The sequence below is a fragment of the Bos indicus x Bos taurus genome, chromosome 10 (genome assembly GCF_003369695.1).
Source record: "Bos indicus x Bos taurus breed Angus x Brahman F1 hybrid chromosome 10, Bos_hybrid_MaternalHap_v2.0, whole genome shotgun sequence".
In the NCBI taxonomy this organism is placed as follows: domain Eukaryota; kingdom Metazoa; phylum Chordata; class Mammalia; order Artiodactyla; family Bovidae; genus Bos; species Bos indicus x Bos taurus.
In genome coordinates, this window is record NC_040085.1 from 13,722,973 (window position 1) to 13,743,613 (window position 20,641).

General features: G+C 47.0%; 1 protein-coding gene across 9 annotated transcripts in view; it reads left to right on the forward strand.

Annotated features, from left to right (window-relative positions):
• The window catches only part of NEO1 (neogenin 1), a 239,511-nt gene extending 224,662 nt beyond the window's left edge, over positions 1–14,849 (forward strand). For 5 of the 9 annotated variants that reach the window (XM_027553159.1, XM_027553162.1, XM_027553160.1 and 2 more), the window contains 6 exons: positions 374–612; positions 1,160–1,252; positions 5,260–5,418; positions 9,179–9,442; positions 11,450–11,586; positions 12,282–14,849. In XM_027553159.1, coding sequence (XP_027408960.1) covers positions 374–612; positions 1,160–1,252; positions 5,260–5,418; positions 9,179–9,442; positions 11,450–11,586; positions 12,282–12,365 — 976 coding nt within the window. In that variant the 3' untranslated portion in view covers positions 12,366–14,849. The remainder of the gene's footprint in view (positions 1–373; positions 613–1,159; positions 1,253–5,259; positions 5,419–9,178; positions 9,443–11,449; positions 11,587–12,281) is intronic. The other 4 variants (XM_027553163.1, XM_027553165.1, XM_027553166.1 and 1 more) reach the window with 4 other exon arrangements.
• The last annotated feature ends 5,792 nt before the right edge of the window (positions 14,850–20,641 follow it).

The following is a 20,641-nucleotide window of genomic DNA, read 5'->3' on the forward strand; positions in this document are numbered from 1 at the left end:
CGGCCCCCTTGCTTTGTCCCCTACTCCTCAAATCCATTCTTCACATCCCAGTTGGTTTAAACTTTTAACTCAAAACTGATCTCCTTACTCTCCTGCTTAAAACCATTTAGGGATTTCTCTTTACTCACAGAGGCAAGTTCAGACTCTGGTCTTGGCTCTAAAATTCCTTAATGATCTGACCCCAGCCCATCTTGCCAGCATCATTTCACATCGTTCTCCTCAGGGTAAAACTTCTTGCCTGTTTTTCTTATTTGTTTGTAGTTTCTGATTTTGCCTGAAGCATCTCTCAGAAGGACTGTTTTAAACCTTAAAGCTTTTTTGACCAATAATATTCACAAGTTACTTTTTAAAATCCTCTTAATTTCGTACCTAGGAAACGAGCTGCTTGCAAATCAGTGAATGGCTCCCACAAGTATAAAGGGAACTCCAAAGATGTCAAACCCCCAGACCTCTGGATCCATCACGAGAGACTGGAGCTCAAACCCATTGATAAGTCTCCAGACCCAAACCCCATCATGACTGATACACCAATTCCTCGTAATTCTCAAGATATCACACCAGTTGACAATTCCATGGACAGCAACATCCATCAAAGGCGGAATTCATATAGAGGTACAGGTTTTTTTCATTTAAACCATTTTCCATTTTGTAAAGTTGCCTTAATTTGGTAATTTGTATGAGACGTTAGGTTTAGAGAAACGTGTGTTGCAGCAGCAACTTCTGATGCAGAATAGCTGGCCTATTGAGAGAGAGAGGTTCTGTACGCAGACGAAACAGCCTTCTAGCTCTCTCAGGTCTCTCATCACACTTCATCAGCTCAAGATTTGAGACAGCCTAGCACATGTCTGCGCATTTCCATCCCTTCACTTGGAGCCCAGCTCTCATTGTCGTGTCTGGCATATTCTTGGTCTCCCTGCTCTTCCTCACAGACCTGCACTGAAACATGATAGGCAGCATCGTGTCAACTTTATTGACTCAGCAGGGGTTCCTGTAATGTGATGATGCTCATTTTCCTCTTTATTTCACTTCCTGCGAAAACACCTTGTCCCTACTCTGTGTCTGTGAGTCCTGAATCTCCTTCACTTGAAATGTTTTACTGCTGAGGCTGCTCACTGGCCTAGATGCATGTTTGTAACCAACCTCCATATTTGATGTCTAGGGCATGAATCAGAGGACAGCATGTCTACACTGGCAGGAAGGCGGGGAATGAGACCAAAAATGATGATGCCCTTTGACTCCCAGCCACCCCAGCGTAAGTTAAAAGCGTCTCTTTTCCCAAGTGCTGCCAATTATCCAGTCATATTGGGGAACAGCTACAAATGATCTCTTTGACTTCACTTGATCCTAATGCAAAAATTGATCTACCAAAGCTTTGGCACCTTGAGAGAAGAAGAATCAAACGTTTGCCATATTTTGTGATTAGTGTTTATTCTTACTAGTAGCTTCTTTAATTTCAGTGTAAATAAACTGCAAGGCCAACTTCCACAAGTCTCCCAGGCATTAGGGAAGTAACCAGTCTCTTTAAAAGTAGGTCAAGTCTCTTCAGGAGAGATGGGGCGTCATCACTCTAGGCTGGGGCTAAGGATGGCCAGATGTCACAGTGTTCCTTAGGCTTTCTGATACATGATCAGTGTTGATAGGCATTGCAGAATATTTTTTAATCAATAGACTGTATATTTTAGAGGAGTTTGAGGTAGATAGCATGGAGTTTCTGTTTTTATAGCAATATTTTTCAACCTTGCTTGACCTGTGCCTCACTTTGATAAGCATAAAAGTTGCCCAGCCTCCTGCAGTATTTGAAACTCAAGTATATAATCATGATTAAAAACCAAAATGCAATGGGACAAACCAATTACGTTTTCCACTAGTGTTTCTTCTCCCTTGTTACTGTTTTCAAGATGAGGAAGCCTTTCAGATGAACTGGCACATTGGGGCTTCCAGCTGAGGGTCCTCTGAGCCATTCTAAAGAGATAAGCAGCCACCTGCCTACCAATACCAAATCCAAGTGTAAGAAACTATTTAATCTTGAAATTTGCTCTGGGCTGCACAGTAGGTCAGCAAACATTAATACTGTCAGTCATTGTGCTAGTTGCTCAGTCGTGTCCAACTCTTTGCAGCCGCACAGACTGTAGCCCGCCAAGCTTCTCTGTCCGTGGGATTCTCCAGGCAAGGATACTGGAGTGCATTGCCATTCCCTTCTCCAGAGGATCTTCCTGACCCAGGGATCGAACCCTGGTCTCCTGCATTGCAGGCAGATTCTTCACCATTTGAGTGTCAGACCTAGATTTAAATCCTGAAAAATCACTTTTCAGTTTAACCTAAATGAGCTTTGGGATTTTTTTATTCATTTCTTAAAAGATGTCCCATTTCAGGACTGTCGGCCATGTCTGTCCACAAGTGACAGAGATTTTAAATAATCACAGATATCCTACACACAGAAGATGGCGCTGTAAACTTGGAAACCAGTGGGATCCCTGAGAACGTCCTGTCTGCACACACGCTGTCGCTCGCGCAAGAGTCTAAAAATCAGCCTTGGAAGACTAAAGACTCATTTACTAATAGTTCATTTCTGCACAAAGTACCTTTTGCTTAGGGTCCATGATAAGAAGAGGGGCCTGTACTTGGATGTGTGCAAGGAAAACAGGTTTTCCTCTCCTCAGACATTCCCTGGACAAGGTCCCCAGGTTTAGCAATGTCCAAAAAGAGTGAGAGTGTTAGTCACTCAGTCGTGTGCGACTCTGCAACCCCATGGACTGGAGTCTCCCAGGCTTCTCTGTCCGTGGGATTTTCTAGGCAAGAATACTGGAGTGGGTTGCCATTTCTTTCTCCAGGGGATCTTCCCAACCCAGGAATTGAACCTGGGTCACCCACATTGAAGGCAGATTCTTCACCATCTGAGCCACCAGGGGAACCTCCAAAAAGAGTAGATTAGTTCATTCTAGTTACTTATGATTTATAAGAAGATGGTAGCTTAACTAGTTGTTTTATATAAGGCTTTAGTTCTTGCCTGAACTAGCTTATTTTTAAAACTTGTAAAATTTGACTACCCTATTCCTAGAGTTGTTACTTTTAAATATGTTACAGAGAAAAGATAAGCTGTACTAGTTGACAGCATTCCTGGTTTTTGTTTTTGTTTTTTTTTCCTTTTCTTTTTTTGGTGATGGGAAGGAGTACGTATAAATATACAGTGTTATTTCATTTGTGCCCCAGCAGCTGAGTGAGTGGATTCTTTAATTCAAGAATCTGATACCAAGTGCCCAGATATACTTGGGATCGGGCTTGAGATATGCTTTTCCCCACATGGCTTCAGTCCTTTTTTACAAGCCAGGATTCCCTGGAGGCTGCATCCCCCATCCACCTACCGTGGCTATAAATGTCTGAGCACTGCTGGGGATGGCTTAGTGGTGGTGGGATGAGGTTCCATCAAAGGCCTTGCACAGAAGCAGTGGATTCTGATTCAACTAATAGCTGATGCTTGCCAACTATATTCCGGACAGGCACTGTCACATTCTTTTATTTATTTTTTGGTTTACTAAATTTGGAAAAACTGACAAAGCCTTAACAAAAATCAGCTTTGTTTTACTTTTGTGAGAGTCTCTATACCTAAAACACTTTCAAGTTGCACTTCCTAGGTAAAACGTCAGGCGTCTTTCCCCCCACCCTGGCCTTAATTGTGAAAAACACTGATTCTGAAACACCCCACTTCTGAAAACTTACTGTCTTCCCATGGAGGAGATGCTGACTGCCCAGCTACCCTGAGACCTCTCCTCAGCCAGCTTTACCACATTGTATCTTATTCCAGGGGCCCGCCTTCACTTTCTGGTCCCTGAGAGCAAGGAAAGCCCCTGATTAGTTTCCCAGGCCTTGAGGAGGGGAGAGGGTGGCCCTGCTCCAGGGTCCCTGGCTGGCTGTGCCACCTGCTTGCTTGAACGTGGTGAGGAGAATGCTGCAGAACAAAGGCCCTTTATTGTATTGCCTGGGATTTTCCTCACCTAAGTAATGTTGAGTGCCCCCCCCCTGCTGCCAAAGATCAGGGAGACTCTTGGTGACCTGACATTTTAATAGAATCCAAGGGCTAACTGAGTTTTATCACAAAGTTTGTGAAGTCCTTGCTAAAGGGAAGGGGAGGGTGGGTGGGAAAGATCCCACTTGTTTCTGATCAACCCTACCTGTTTGCCTATTTCGAGAATCTAGAACTGGTTATCTTGATGGCGGGCTAGAGTTCATGGAGTTGCAAGAGTCAGACATGACTTAGCAATTACACCACCACCATCTTGATGTTAAACTTAGTGTTTCCACAGCTACTCTAAGGGAGTACCTAAGAAAAGTTTGTACCTCGGCTGTGCTTCTGATTTTGTTTTTCCATCTCTGGGATCGATAAGGAAGCTCATTAAAGAAGCACTTTGTATTCTTAGAAAGTTGTATGTGGAATATCTGTGTGAAAATGTGGATTCATTTGCTAAATGCAGCAAATTGAATTCCTTAGCCAGTGTGGGAAGGAAAGAGAGAATTTAGAAAAAAATCCATTTATATTTTAAAATGTGAGTAGATATGGCTAAGGTCGCAGACTGGAAGCAGGAAGAGATGGTGCCCTAGGCCTGTATTTCATGCTTCTACTACTAGATTGGACCTTAACAGTTCATTTCCATTTGCATTCCTTTTAAGATATGAAAACTGATTAAACAGCCACTTATTCATTCAGCCTAAATACCTATTTCATGCTTCACTCAGCAAGTAAGAAAAGACAGAATGAATTAGGAATATACTCTAAGGAAAAGGGACTTCTATCTTTATAAGCAGGAGAAAAAAAATTATAGATACCAAAACCATCATTTGTTGGCTTATGGGTTTATACTTTGTGACATATTCAAGTAGGTATTTTTAATAACTCATGTAATCCATGTTTACTGTAGAAGAATTGGAAAATAAAGATAAACCAAAAGAAATTAAAAAAAAAATCTTCACCACTCTTCCCTACAAGATAATGTGTTAACATTTTAGTAAAAATTATCAGGCTTTTTTCTTTCTGTGTATATATAGAGACATATGCATAAGAGTGTGTTGATTTTTTTTTAAAGACAAATGTAAAACCCACGGCTAATGGCCCAAACCCGTGGCTAATTGCCTAAGCTGCCACCGCAAAACCAGGGAATGGTGGTACTGCAGGGGCAGGGGGTGCGGGGTCACTGCTCTTGACTGTGACGTGTGTGTGTCCGTGCAAGCATGCTAAGCATTTCTCTGTCTTGTGTTCATTCACAGCTGTGATTAGTGCCCATCCCATCCATTCCCTCGATAACCCTCACCATCATTTCCACTCCAGCAGCCTCGCTTCTCCAGCTCGCAGTCATCTCTACCACCCGGGCAGCCCATGGCCCATTGGCACATCCATGTCCCTTTCAGACAGGGCCAATTCCACAGGTGAGAGATGAGGATGGAGCGCCAGGTTGAAAGCATTCTGAAAGAGTCGGCAAGCTGCAAGGGGGAGGACCTGCCCCACTTAGAAGGATTTGGAGTTTTTGTCAGTGTTATCTGTCTATCATAACATTTCTGTTACTGACTCAAGTTTTTTTGTATAAAATTCACTTCATGTTTCTCCCAGAGTTTTAAGTACTCAGGGCAAGGTGTTGTTTTAGTAAGAAACATAATTGTAATCACACAGCCATGTCTTGTTCCATCAACTTGCATCTTAATTCCATCCTATTTTCAGTTTGTTTAATCCTTCACTTTGAAAGGAAAATGTAATCTGGATGATTTTTAAACACTAGAGGTTGCCTTTGCCTAATGGTGGGAGAATTCTTAGGGCAACCGTAAGGTACTTCTAATGTGAGCTCTTAATTACATATATCTGCCGGGAATCAAAGTAAGAGCAACAACCTGGGGGCAGCAGGGCCAGCTGCCACGGTGGAGTTATGCAGATTGTAAACCTCATATTGCCTAGTGGAGTGAAATTAAAAAGGGCTCCCAAGCATAGATTATCTCTGAAAATAGATGGGACATTAGCCTAACAATCTGCAGTGTATGTAAAGATACACCGTTCTAGACCACCGTGTCTCAGTTTGAAAATCTTAAGAAACAGCTTTATCAGTTTTAAGGTGCTAAAAAAAACGTCTCATATATACAGTTTACTCTTTTTCCATCATTTGAAACTTGAAACTTGTCTTTTAATAGTTACAGATGTTAGTAGTAGAGCTGAGTTTTGGTAGTTCTAGAAAATAAGGGAGTTTCATGTGAATCCCATTTTTTAAAAGAACTTCAAAACTTCATGCTTAGAAGCTTGGGTTGACAGTAACATCCCTTCCTCCTTTAAGTTTTGGTCAGTTATAAACATACGCAAAACATCAGATGGAGATCCAAGCTTACTAAGACATGCCTGATAACTCCCAAAGTTACCTGCTCCCAAACTCTTACTTTGTTTGGAGAATGCTGCTTGAACTCATGTCTGAAATTGGCCTTTCCCTCCCTCCAGTCCAGGTGTGGGTTCCTGCCTTTAGGGAAAGACAGCCTGAGGGAGGCTGTATGGAGAACCAGACTCTGCCTCGCAGACATAATCTCAGAACAGACCAGAAACAGCCCTCCAGGCCTGCTCTTAGAAAGAGGTTTTTGTGCCCTGACTATATTTCTCCATTTTTAAGGCAGAAAAATCTCCCCCACTGGGATATGAGCATACCTAAGTGCATGGCAGGGTCTTCCCAGTCAGGTCAGCCCCCTGCCTCCTCCCTCCTGGACGAGAAGGAGGTTGAAGTTTGGGCAGGAAGCATAGAGCTCCCACCCACCCCTCACCCAAAGGGTCAGTGTTGATACAAGTTTGGTTCTGTATGTATTTAGGCAGAAAGCAAAAAGAGGAGAAAGTAATGATTTCCTCCACTAAACGGTTCCTTGTTTTAATAACCAGAGGGGTTAAAAGCAGGTAAAACTAACAGAGCCTCTGAAGATGGATTTGAAATGTAGAGCAGGTGTCTAGAGTGACCAGAGCTCTGCTACTATCATATTTCCCTGTGTCTCTAGACCCCAGTGTTGCAGAGCCCATCGTGGGTCAGGCCGTCCTTGCCTAGAGGGTGTTTTCTGTCTTTTCCTTGGACGTTTACTGTTGTCACTACCACCTGATGCAGAAAACACACTGTCCATGTGCCCAGGTACCCAGCCGCTGTGCACTTGGTGTCTTAGACAACTCGGAGAGATCAGTCAGGAGGTAGAAATTCTAGTTACAGCGTTGTTTCCCTTGTGAGCCGGGGGTGTTGCGCAATTTCAGGGCGCACCCTGCACAGAGAATACAGTGTACCATGCCCTCTGGGGTTGCACTGCACTCTGCTCCGCGTAAGCAGGCCTCTTCTCCTTTTTCACCTTTCCTGCCATCTCTGGCCCTCGGAAGCTTATACGTCTAAGTAAGGCAGTCGAGGCAGCTGTGGTAGAGCTGTCCTAACATATCTGCCAGTACATGGTCAGGGCTAGAGCCTCGTGCTTTCTCTCTCCTCATCCTTGTTACCCTCACTAATCAGCTTCTACCCAGCCCAGGATCACACAGAGCAGGACCAGCAGCTCCCCAGGTGAGGTGACAGCTGACCTGAGCAGGCAAGAGAAATGAGACCTTCAGCACAGCCCTGGAAAGGACAAGAAGTGACCTAGGCCTGGGAGGTTAAGATAGCCAGGCTTTCACCACTCGGGGAGGGTGTATGAGTCCCTTATTGCTGGAACCCAAGGCCAGATCTTTGAGTAGCACTCTTGACCACCATGGCCCATCTCCCGAGAGCCCAAGGGAACAGATTCATGGCTGCCTCAGCAACAAAGGCTGGGAGAGGTTGGATTTCAGCAGGTTGTTCATGGATTACTACTTAAAAGGGTTAATTTTCCTTGATAAGGTTGAGGACTCTAGGAGTCAAAGGAGGTCTTCCTTCAGGTTACCTGGTGTCCTCCAGGCCCCTCCTCAGGGTGCGGATGGTGGTCTGCACCAGCTCACACTGTGTGAAAAGCCTTCCTCATGTGGTCGCCCTGGGAACTGGTGCTGCTTCTGCCCGTGCAGCATCGGGGCCGTGTGGACTGGGCTTGGAAGAGCAGGTAGTGTTCAGTGGATGGAGCCTGGGCTTGGGACTCGGGCCAGGATTCGGAATTCCGCCCATCAGGTCTGTGTCCTTGGGCCATGCTTAGGCTCCCAGCGTCTGATGTGTTACTATGAGGATTGAATGAGCTAATGAATAATAAAGCACTTAGTGTGGTGCCTAGCTCAGAGTAAGCACCTGGTAATCTACAAAGAAAAAAGTCTTATCAGTCATTCAAGCCCCGTGTTCAGCACTTTTTATTCATCTTCTTAATTAATCCTCAGTAAATTATGTGTTATTGTTCCTATTTTTGTAGGTGAAGAAACAGATTTGGTTACCGCCAAGTTCACTCAGCTCATAGGAAGAGATTAGGATTCAGGTCTATCTGACTCCAGAGCCAGTGCTTTTTGTACCCCAGCATGCTGCCTTCCAGAACAGCTCTGACGCCTCTTCACTTATTTTGAGATTTTTGTCATGTTTTTCCCGAGCTGCCCCTTCTTCAGGCTATTGTGCCCCTGTTTTTTCCTCTGGACGCCCAAACACCTCGTGGCATTATCTTAAAGCCGTCGGCAGACCTTTGGACTTTTTGGCTGTCCAGGCCTCACCTGAGCTATGGGGCTCTGGCTCTGGGGAGGCTGCGCAGTTGCCAGCGCGCATGCGGGGCCTGTGGCACGGCCTCTCCTGCAGGGACCACCAGGCCTCGGGGCAGAGCTGCTCCTTGTCAGGCACCCAGGAGGCCTTGGTGATGTGTTGTCTGAGAAAGGCTAGTCTCAGAGGCTGTCAGTCAGTGAATAAAATTTTAAATTTTCTTGTTTACATCTTAACAGACAACATATCAGGAACCTTTATGTGTGTTCCATAGTGAGTACTGAGAAGAGCTTTAAATCTGTAAAATTGTGACCACTTAGCTGTATGGGTGAAAAAAGTCCAGCATCTGGTGGACAGATTCTGGGGGGACTCTGAAATTAGACCATTCTTACTTAGCCTTGGCAGTGGTGCCAATCTGTGTTCCCTTGAACTAGCATTGACCCGAAGTGCTTATTGAGCCAGTTTCAGGGGCCCTCAGAGGTAGGTAGCCAGAACCCCAGAATGTGCATACGTTCAGTGGTAAAATAAATGCTAACATTTAGACTTTCCTGCTGTAGAATCTGTTCGAAACACCCCCAGCACTGACACCATGCCAGCCTCCTCGTCTCAAACATGCTGTACCGATCATCAGGATCCTGAAGGTGCTACCAGCTCTTCTTACTTGGCCAGCTCCCAAGAGGAAGATTCGGGCCAGAGTCTCCCTACAGCCCACGTTCGCCCTTCCCACCCACTGAAGAGCTTTGCTGTGCCGGCAATCCCACCCACCGGGCCTCCCACCTACGATCCAGCGTTGCCAAGCACACCGTTACTCTCCCAGCAAGGTGAGCAAGGAGAGCAGCATCGGAGGGGCCCCGTGGCTCTGGCTCAAGACACCGGTCGCCACGTCTTTGCAGAATAACAAAGCTCATGTCCTCCAAGCCTGTCCTTATCCTCTCGGAGAGGATATGGGCTCCTCCTTTGGGAGCATACATAAACAAGAGAATAATTCAGCAGGAAGCAAAGGCTGACTTTCTGAAGTATGTTTTGTGTGCAGGACCCTTGGTGGTAGAATCCAGTGGCATGAGTATGAACAACCGATCTGGGCCTCCCAGAACTGCCTGCCTCCGTAGGATTCCTGCCAGCTAGAGAAGGATTAGGGAGTTCAAGACTTGGAAGCAAGGAAAAAACCAAGGTTGCAGGAATAACCCTGCAGAAGGCTTGTTAACTCTTTGAGTTCACACAGCTCAACAAAGGTCCTCTCGCCTCAAAGGCATGCTTTCTGCCTCCTACTCTTTGACACAAATTTCTCTCTTATGATGATTTGTTTCAGAATAAGTCGCTCGTTGTCAAGCTTTTGGTCTCAGGACCCTTTTTAACTCTTAAAAGCTACTGAAGCTGCAAAGGAACTTTTTCTTCACACGAGTTATACCTGTCATTATTCACTATGTTAGGAATCAAAACATTTTAAAACTATTGTATTCATATAAAAATAGCAATAAATCTGTCACGTTGAGGTAAATAACATATTTTCATGAGAAATAACTTTCAAAATAAAAATATAGTGAGAAGAGTAGCAGCCTTACATTTTTGCAGATCTCTTTAGTTTCTAGCTTCATAGAAGACAGCCGGATTGTCATCACCTGCTTCTGCATTTAAACCAAGCAGTGTGTGGTTTTGGTCAAAGAAAGTCTGGCCTCACAGACATGTAGCTGGAAAGGAAAGATTATTTATATAAACTTTTCAGACTGCTGTGGGTATTCTTCTTTGACACTACAGCAAAACTCAGCAAACTGTGATTTTTTTTATTGATTTCTTTGTCATGTGGAATCCAAAACCATATAATTATTTGTACTCTGTCCCCTAAATCCGTCTAGCCTGCACTTTGAATGCATGGTACTGAACACCACATGTCAGTCATTTGGAAAGTACTGATTCACTAAGTTATACAGACCCTCCACATCTTGATACATTTTGTTAAACAGTATCTAAAAGTCATTCATTAATATCATCAAGGTCTAAATATTGGGAAGCCCTCAAGATCATGGTAGCAGATACAAGTTTTTCAAAATTCTGATTTTTCACTTTAAACTTAAATTTTATCATTGGAAATAAATGCTGTCCATTGTCTTCCCTACGGACTTCTTTCACTTTCTAGAAAATGTCTGCCAAATGCTCAAGTCTAAATAACCTGTTTGTGCGTTGGTCTTTCTTTGAACTATTAATAACATTGGTGTTTCGTAATGAAAGCAACAGTTCAGCTCACAACTCAATTACCAGTGCCTTTATTGCAGACAGCCATCATGCTTTGGTGTGCAGTAGTATTTTACCCGTATTTCCATTTTAGAATATTTAAAAGATGGGTAATCAATTTCATAACATAACTTTTTCTGCGTTAATTACACTGGCTCTTTTTTAAACTTGTCACGTGTGTGTGTTCATGAATGACTTTACAACATGGTGCCAATACCTTCATTTGTGCTAAGGCTCCAGCAGTTTTTCCCACTATTGCTTTTGTACCATCAGTGGAAGGGCAAAATGTGTCTGGGTATCATTATGAAAGGAGTTTTGCCCTCCCAGACATTTTGCGAGGGGCCCTGGAACCTCTGCACTGTGAGAACCACTGGTCCAAGAGGTGAGTTTTTAAAGCCAAGCGGAACATCTTCTCTGGCTCTTGGATGCCCTGCTCTCTCCCTCCTTCCATCCTGTTTCAGTCCCTTTTCAGAGCAGGAGCTCTGTGCTGGGTGTGTGTGCATCCCTCACCCTGAGCAGCATCTGGACCTCAGATACCTTTGTGAGGACCAGGGGAGCAGGCTCAGACACACCCCTGATGGTGCCCTTTCCCCCTGCAGCTCTGAATCATCACATCCACGCCGTGAAGACGGCCTCCATCGGGACTTTAGGAAGGAGCCGGCCTCCTATGCCAGTGGTGGTTCCCAGTGCCCCTGAAGTGCAGGAGACCACAAGGATGCTGGAAGACTCCGAGAGTGTGAGTTCCCGTGTTGGCCCAGAGTGTGGGGCAGGCTCGCTCATTCCACAGGCGAGCACTCATCTGCTCCCCTGAGCCTGGGCTGTGCCGCAGGCTCGATCTGCTTGGATTAGCTTATCACACCTGCCTCCCTTTCAATTCTGGCCTGTCTCTCTGATCCTCTTGTCTTGGTTTGAACTGTCCACATGTTCTTTTACCCCCCAGCCCCTGTTTATGATCTTTCCTGAGCAGGATGCTATAGAGGAAGTTGCCTGAGTGGTTGCTCTCAAAACAACATCAACAGAGTCTCTCCTTGATCTTTCACTCCCGCATTCCAATAAATATGCCCTACCTCTGCATTTCCTGGTACAGGACTCTCTCAGGAGGAGAGCTTGGGGCGCAGAGATCAAGGGGTTGTACCAACTGTGTTGGCTCCAACAGAGACTAGAAGGGGCAAGCGGTGGGGCCTGTGAGGTCCTTGTGACCCTGGCAGCACAAGTTGGAGGAAAGGTATTTTGCGATGGAAAGAAATGCATGCTTGCAGGCTTGGGCGCATCCTGCAGCCTCTGACTCTGCCGGGCTGGTAGGGGCGTGGGCAGTCCAGGCTGTCCAGCAGTTTTCTCACTCATCCCTCGACACTGTGACCTCTTTCTGTGGGCCCTGCTTCTGGACGGCTATTTGGATCGTGCCCAGTAACACTGTTCTCTTTTCCGTAGAGCTATGAACCAGATGAGCTGACCAAAGAGATGGCCCACCTGGAAGGACTGATGAAGGACCTAAACGCCATCACGACAGCATGACCACCTTGACCGGGACGTGACTCCCGGCCCGAGTCCAGAAGTCTTGGGACTTAGCCTTGAAATCAAGGAGTTGTACAGAGCACCAGAGGACAGCACTTGAGAACACAGAGTCAGCAGGCCGCCCGGCCAGTGCCCCGGCGTGGGGCTGGCTCCAGGCCTGGCCACCTGCCTTCTCCCAGTCAGCCTGGAAGACGCCCGTGTTGAGGCAGCTTCCCTTTGCCTGCCGATACCCTGCAGGACTGGGCACCATGGGCCAGAATGTTGTGTCCAGGGAAGAGGCAAGAAGTGCAACCTATGTTTCACTTGGTGGACAGGCCGTGTCTTCATGCTGCGACAGCATCGCCTTTATGGAGTGTAGACATTGGCATTTCTGTACAATTTTATTTGTGTTCTATTTTATTTTACCTTCAAAAGAAAAACACTATCAAAACCAAGGAAGTCCGTGGTGTTCTCCACAAGTGGTTGACATTTGACTACTTGTTTGAATTATGTATGGAAAGTCATTGACAGTGTGGGTTCTTCCAGGGGTTGGTTTGGTTTTTTTTGTTGTTGTTTTTGTTTTTATTTTTGATTCTGAGTCATTGCATCCTCTACCAGCTGTTAATCCATCACTTTGAAGGGGGGAGGAAATACTGCATTGCTGTTTGTAAGCTTTTTTATTATTTTTTTATAATTATTAAAGGCCTGACTTTCTCCTCTCATCACTGTGAGATTACAGATCTATCTGAATGAAATGTAACATTGAAAAGACTTGTTTGTTGGTTTCTGTGCAGTTTCAGTATTGGGGTGGGGGCGGGCTGGGAGGGTTGGGAATTGGAAATGGAGGGGCTGCTGAGATCCTGTGAATGTTTCAGTCATTGTACTTTCTTCCAGAAGCCTGCAGAGAACGGAAGCATCTTCTTTATTGTCCTGGCATGTCCATCTCTATTGTCACTAAGTTGCAACTGGAGTTTCATTTGGATCTAGTAAAAAAAAAAGTTCTTCTGTGCAATAGGTGGGTTCAAGGATGTAGCTGCCCTGGTGTCTTGGTAATATCCTGATAATAACATCCACGCTGAGGAGTCAGACATCATATTACAGGAGTGATGGAGTTCAGGGCACAAGCCTGGCACATTCCTAGGAAATCAGAGAAGAGGATGGACCCCCTGTCCTGCTGTTAACCCTCTGATGTTGGGGAAGTCGGATGTTAAGGTGGGGATTTTGTTCCCACACAAGACTCCTTGCTTCTCCCTAGTTCCTGTCCTCGGTCAGTCCAGCCCTCGTTTCTACGTCTCAGAGCCCCTGTGGAGACGGCGTTAGCAAGAATGAAGCAGCACCAGTGAGGCTCGCAGTTCTTTCTGAACACTGTCCCATAAGTAGCAGGGGACCAGGAGAGCGCTCCCCCCCGCACCCTCCAAGCAGCTCAGCTAAGCCCCTGATTCCAAGAAGGCAGCAGGAGGTCTCTGAGGGGCTCTGGGAGGCCAGCCATACAAGAAACCTTTGGCTTTTACAGGTGGTTCTCGTGTGCTTCTTTAAAAGGAAAGAAGCTGAGTTTTTTTAATATATATTAAGAATATACTAAGAAAAAATACAGGACTGACCCTCAGGCATCTTCCCTGACTCCCCAGCAAATCCTAGAAGAGAGTGTGTAAGGCTGAGGGAGCTGTGTAAGGCAGATGGAGATGTAGCCAAGAACTAGCATCTTACTGGCTGGGACCAGCAGGGGGCGCTCAGCCTGCAGCAGGCAGGAGCCCCGCTTGCCTTTCTGTGCTGGTCATTTCCCCCATTTAGGTCTCATGGCACACTGGCTCTTCTAGGAGATAAACTCTCTGTTTCTTATTTGGGGGCAGTGAAAAGAGCAGTGCGGGACCTCCTGCTGCCCTGCTAGCTGGTCATGGAGGATAGTGCCAGGCAGGATTCTGGAAATGCAGTGCACTTCAGCTGATCCTGAGAAGAGCACTCTGGACACCAGGAGCTCGAGATTCCCCAGAAACTGTCTTACCTTTTGCCCAAAGACACATGCTCGGTATTCGGGGCATTCCCTCCCATGAACCCTGATACTTCTGTTACCTCAGGGCCTTGGTACCTGCATACTGCCACAGAACTGGGGCGGGGGGAGGGACCTATTTTTAAATAACTGTTCAAAGTTGGGGGACTTTTTTAAAAGTAAGAAATAGGAAAGCTATTCTGTATTGCACCTTTTCACAATTTAATACATTTTCTTACATTTTCCTGTGATTTTTGAAATTAAACCATTGTGTGTCTTGTCATGTCCTAGTTGAGCTGCTGGCCAGCAGCTTCCTTCAGGAAGATCTGGAACGAACGTGTCTGTTGCCTTGTTGCCTGCTGGAGGGGGGCCTGGAGGGCTGCTGGGAACTAGTTTCTGTACACTCTTGTTTGGCCTTTTCTGTAGTTGATGCTGTAAACTCTATGGCTTTTTGAAAAACAGTTTCATGTTTTTATTTAGTATTGGAAATCCAATACACTTTTTTTAATTCAATCAAACTGTGGTCTGGACAAAGAGTTATTTTCCTTTTTCCTTAGGGAAACAGAACTTGCGGGGGTGGGGAATCCCATTTCCCAGCCTCAAGCAGACACCATTGCCCTCGTCACCGTAAAGGCAGGAGTGCCAGAGGCACACAGGGTGGTGCAGCGGGGGAAGCAAGGTGGTGATCCAGGGGTCCACCAGCCCCGGAGATGAGTCCTGTTCCCACCCCCGATATTCCCCTGCAGGGACTGAGAGTCTGAGGGATTGAAGGCCACACCTGTCAGAAAGAGACAGGTGACCCCAGCAGGAAAACACAGCCGTTCCTAAATGGTGTGTAGGCCATGTCCCTGATGTGGCAATGTCTGGGGAAGCAGCTTGGTTTGTGTTGGTGCACAGACTGGACCCACACCCAGCCTGGGCCTTCCTGACCCCACCCACACCTCACACCAGTGTGTGATGGCTGAGCCCTAGAGCAGGTGTCTGCAAGGAGCCCTGCCTGTCCTGGATGCCTCACAAGCTGACTATGTTCACTGCATCTTAGCTTGGGCTGCTATTACAAAAATACCATAGACTTGGGAGGCTTACACACCAAACATTTATTTTCTCACAGTTCTGGAGGTTTGGAAGTTCAGTATCAAGGAATGGGCAGACGGGGTGTCTGGTGAGGACCCGCCTCCTGGTTCGCATCTTCTCACTGTGTCTCACCTGGCAGAAGGGAGAGAGAGCTCTCCGGGGTCTCTTTTATTACTATAAGGGCACTAATCCCATCCTGGGCACCCACCCTCACAGCCTTATCACCTTCACATGTTGGGGATTAGGATTTCAACATGTGAATTTGGGGAGACACACATTCAGTCTGTAGCACTGAAAGTTTTCTCACAGGGTGAGTGTCTGGGCTCAGGTGAGCACAGCAGCCACAGGCCCTGCCCTGCCTGGATGTGGAGGAGGGCGAGGGCTGGATATGGAGCCCAGCATCCCTATTCACTGCCCCTTTGGGTCTGGGACTCCATCTGCTCTGCAGCCGAGTGATCAGTAGGAAACCCGGATCCCATCACTCCCGTTAGCCGTGGAGTCAGAGCTCCCAGTGCCAGAGCCTGTGCCCGTCTGCCACAGCCCCCCAGTCCAGATAGCCTTGTGCACCCAGCATCCGGCTGAGAGGAAGGCAGCCTGGGACACGCTTCTCAGTGTTTTCACACGGAACACCACTACCGCTTTGTTCGAACAGCCAGAGAAGCCGTCCCGGCCGTCCTCTGCATCCCTAGATGGAGCTCTTGGCACATTTCATAGTGGTTTATCTGTCTTCAGTCTTTTCCCACTTGACTCAGTGGGGACAGAAGTTCTCACTCTTCTCCAAAGGCCTAACGCCAGAGGCAGATTCTAACATAGCAGATGCTTGTTGCCCAGGTGGATGGACAGACAGGCTCAGGAACCCAAGGCCTGGAGTGTGTGAGAAGGCTTCCCACATATGCACCCCCTCCCATTCCCTCAGAGGGACCCTTGTAGGTCCCTAGTGTTACTGTTACTGGCCCTTTGGTATCCGGCAGTGAACTTCAGTGGTAACAAAGACCTGTCTGCCTGGCACGGTCATAAGAAATGAAGCTGATGCCACAATGATGGACTGGGTGCTGGGAACTAGGAAAAGGATATCCTCCAACTGGTTCTAAGACGAACACTGAACAGTGCTCTATATGAAGAAGAAATGCCCTCCTTTCCCAGTCCATCAGCTCCTCCTGAATTTAGCCACTTGCCGGTCAGGGGTGTGGAGCCATCAGGAAAGACGGTAACCGTGCTGAAAGTGTTAAGTCACTCAGTCGTGTCCAAGTCTTTGCGATCCCATGAACCGTAGCCCACCAGGCTCCTCTGTCCATGGGATTCTCCAAGCAAGAATACTGGAGTGGCTTGCCATGCCCTCCTTCAAGGGATCTTCCGGAGCCACAGAGCACACCTGGATCTCCTGCATTGCAGGTGAATTCTTTACCATCTGAGCCCCAGGGAAGCCTCAGCCATCAAATTGATGGGGAGAGGACATGGGCAGGGATGGACAAGCCAGGCCAGCCCTACCCCATACAAAGGATCTCGGTGCCTGACTCTTCACCTTGGGTCTCCACAGGTGAGGATGGGAAGGGGGAGACGTGGGAGAGAATAGTTCAAGGAAATAGTCCTTTACATTTTTCATAATCTTGTAAAAGTGTGTAATGTTGAAAAATGATACAACTACAATTACCCTCCAAGCACAGTGGATGATGTTCATCTCAAGACACTCTCTTACTTGACTGTGGATTAGAGAAATGAAAACATGGGCCTAGACTAAGCTCAAGATAGGAGCTCTTGCTGTGCTGTAGTGAGAAGAATTTGGAATTGCCTGAAATAATCGGGAGAGGGGAAGCAGCAGGTATATCAACAAGAAGATGAGAGAATGAGGGCCAGCGGGAGGATGACTGCAGTGGGAAGGGGCTTCTCTTGAGGCACTCCAAAGAAGGTTTAGAAATGAGATCTGAGAGGGAATTCAATGTCGTGTGCTCACTGCACCTCCGTGACCTGAACCCCATCAACTCCCCTCGTCTTACATAACATCTTCCATGTGCACAGGCCTTGCACAAATTATTGACTTTCCCCCTTCCAAGGAAGGAGCATCTGAGTCACCACGGTGAGAGACCACGAGTGTGGCATGGTGAGTGAGGGTGACCAAACATGGGATTGGCATGAGCCAGAAGTGACCAAGAGAGTTTAAAACCCGAAAGTTCGTGGAAATCAGGGGACACAGGAGAAGGCACGAGGCCTTTCCCAGGTCAAGAAATGAGAATCCCAGCCAGCCTTATCCAGGTTTGAAGAGGCAGACTGACCTCAGGAGGTGTCTGGGTTGCCACCATTCTGCATTTCCACACCCTCCAACTCAGTGGCCTGGAGCAAAGCCCCATCACCCGTCCTGGTACACACAGGTGCCTGCCTCTCGTTACTGTCCCTGCCTTTTGAGAATTCTGGGAGCCTTTCTAAACTCTCCCCTCAACATGCTAGCACGTGACTCACCAACCCCTACAGCTATCATAATGTCCCCAAACAGCTTCTTTGTCATCCACTGTGCAAACGCCTCCTCGACCCATCCCCCCACCTCAGCCTCACTGGCAGTCCAGCCTCCACAAAAGGATTTGATTTTTCTAACATCTGGCCTCCCTCCCCTGCTCAACATCATGCGGTGGCTCCCCTGTCACCTGCCCTGCAAAATAGAATCCGGTGTGGCCCTGCTGCCTCTTGGCTTTTGTTTGCCCCTTAGTCTGCTTTTGACCCAAATTTGGCCCTAGCAATACCGAGCAATTTGCACTTACAGAATAAACCCTGGTATCTGACCTCTGTACTGTTCCCTTTGCTCAAACTGTCTCCCTAACCCCTACCTACCCTCACTGCTGGCTTTCTCTGCCTCATAAATTTCTATTTATTTTTAAACACCCAGCCTAACCATTCAGTCCCCTGATGGTTCTTGTTCCTGGTCTCTGTCTCTTCCAATACACTGTGAACTCCTTCAGGAAAACAGGCTTGCGTTTGTATCCTCCCTTCCATCGCCTAGCACATTAGAGGTGTTCACTTGATGAACTTGCCTCGTGAGGAAGATGGACTTGCAGTCACTGTGGGCCAGTGCTGGGGTAATTGGACAAAATCCTAATTATGCTGGAGAGGATATATTCAGAAAGGTTTTGGAGCAGAGGTAAGGCTGAGCTGAGTTTAGGAATTAATGAGGCTTTCTGTCTGGAGGGAGGAGGCGGCCAATGCAGAGCTGGGAATCTAACCTGCTCCACATGGCCATGAGATACCTTGAGGATCCAGCCATCCTGCACGGCACTGGGACTTCTAGGACCGTATGGGGCTCCTGGCACTAGATAAAGTGCTGGGAGCCCTGGATATGGTGAACACGCAGAGCTAGTGCTCTGCTCCCCAAAGCCCTGAACACTGCAAGGGTGATGCTGGCCTGGTTGAGCTGGGTTTGGTGGAGTCAATCCTAGTGAGTTAAGAATAAGGGGAGTTTCTTCCATAAACTCAAACCCCGGGGTCTAACAGAGAATTCTGGGCAGCTTCCTGTAAGAGGACATAAAGAGCTGGGATCTATTCTTGAAGGCAAAATGATGGATCACGCTCAAGAAAACCAGCTGATGAGCATTCCAGACCAACACACAGGAGGGAAACTGGAACTGAAACCAAAGAGATCTCAGTGTGGGTAGGTAGTATGAGAAAAGGAATTTCATGGGCCAGTCAGAAAAGCCCTCCTCCCTGGAGAAGCTGGGAATCGTTCCTGGTTTCACGAGTGTTTCCTAATGAAAGCACTACGTGGCTTTTTGCAGGGCTCTGAAGGGCTCCAGTCCTTGATGTCTCTCTCAGCACAGAAAGAATTCAGTGAGAGGCGAAGTGATAGATAAGAAGTGATTTATTAGAACAGGGTCCTTGAGAGGCTTACAAGTGGGTGGGCAAGCATTATGGGCTAGAGTTTTGTAATCAAAGGAAAAGTGGGGAGATGGAAAAGACCATCTTCTTCCTTATTCTTGAGTAGACGCCTTGCTTCCATCATCATCTCCTCCTCCAGGTGAGACAGGGGAGTTTTCTTGTTCCTAAATGGTCAAACAAGAACTGTCATGGCACTACGGGAAAATTATTTCAGGTCTTAGTACAAGGAGGGTCTTTCACTTTGAAATGTCCCTCTCCCATAAATTATTGTTTTTTATGTGTGCAGAGAGCATGTCCTAAGGGTCATTAACTTGCTGAGCTCTCTGGGCAGGATGTGGGTCTCAGCCACCATTGTTTTATTGAGTTGGGGCGTGTCTCAGGCTTCTGTGGTATGGTTTTGCTGCTTAGCAGGCCTGCTTGGTTTTGTGGTCAAGCAAACCTGTTTTCTTGAGTGATCATTAACTTACAGGGATCTCCCAAATCCCCCTAACGTTCCCTGTCTAGCCACACTCCTAATGGGATTTCTGAGCTATTTGGTTCCGACTCTGTCCCTATTACAGGGACCAACTACAGGTGAGGCAGTGAGGATGGAATGAGTACGACCATCTCTGCTGGTGTGTTCACAGTCTGGAGGAGGACTCAGACATGGAACGGACAGAAGCTACCGTCCAGGATGAATAGTCCTAAGAGGCCTGACCATGTGATCTGGCAAGGCCAGGAAGGAGCTTCCAACCCGGACTACAGCATCTGCCAGATACCGAGGAAGTACCACTGAGGACGGTGAGAATGCTGGGGGATGCACTGGAGAGAGGAAATGGTGTTTCTTCCAGCACTGCTCATACTAGATCTGGAAACTGGCTAAATAACAACAGTGCTAAGTTGCTTCAGTCGTGTCCAGCCCTTTGCGACCCCATGGACTGTAGCCCACCAGGCTCCTCTGTCCGTGGGGTTCTCCAGGCAAGAATACTGCAGTGGGTTACCATTCCCTTCTCCAGGGCATCTTCCCGACCCAGGGATCGAATCCACATCTCTTAAGTCTCCTGCATTGGCAATGGGGTTCTTTACCACTAGCGCCATCTGTGAAGTCCAAATAACAACAGAGAAACTTGTGAATTATTTGTTCAAAAGAAAGTAAGCGATTTCCCTAACAGAGGACCCGAAACCTGAACACAAGTGTCAAGCAGAAAGAGGAACTGGTGCTTCCCTAAGGAAAAGCCAAATAAACAGGAATGTGGAAGCAGGGAGAGGAGCACTGGGAGCTGGGAGCCAAAGCCTGTCAGGAAAGGAGACCAAGAAAGTCTGACTGGCACCACTGTATTTTTAAAAAATAGGTGAAATTTCTCATCTCCCTTAAGAATTTGTTGAAGATTATTGTGTC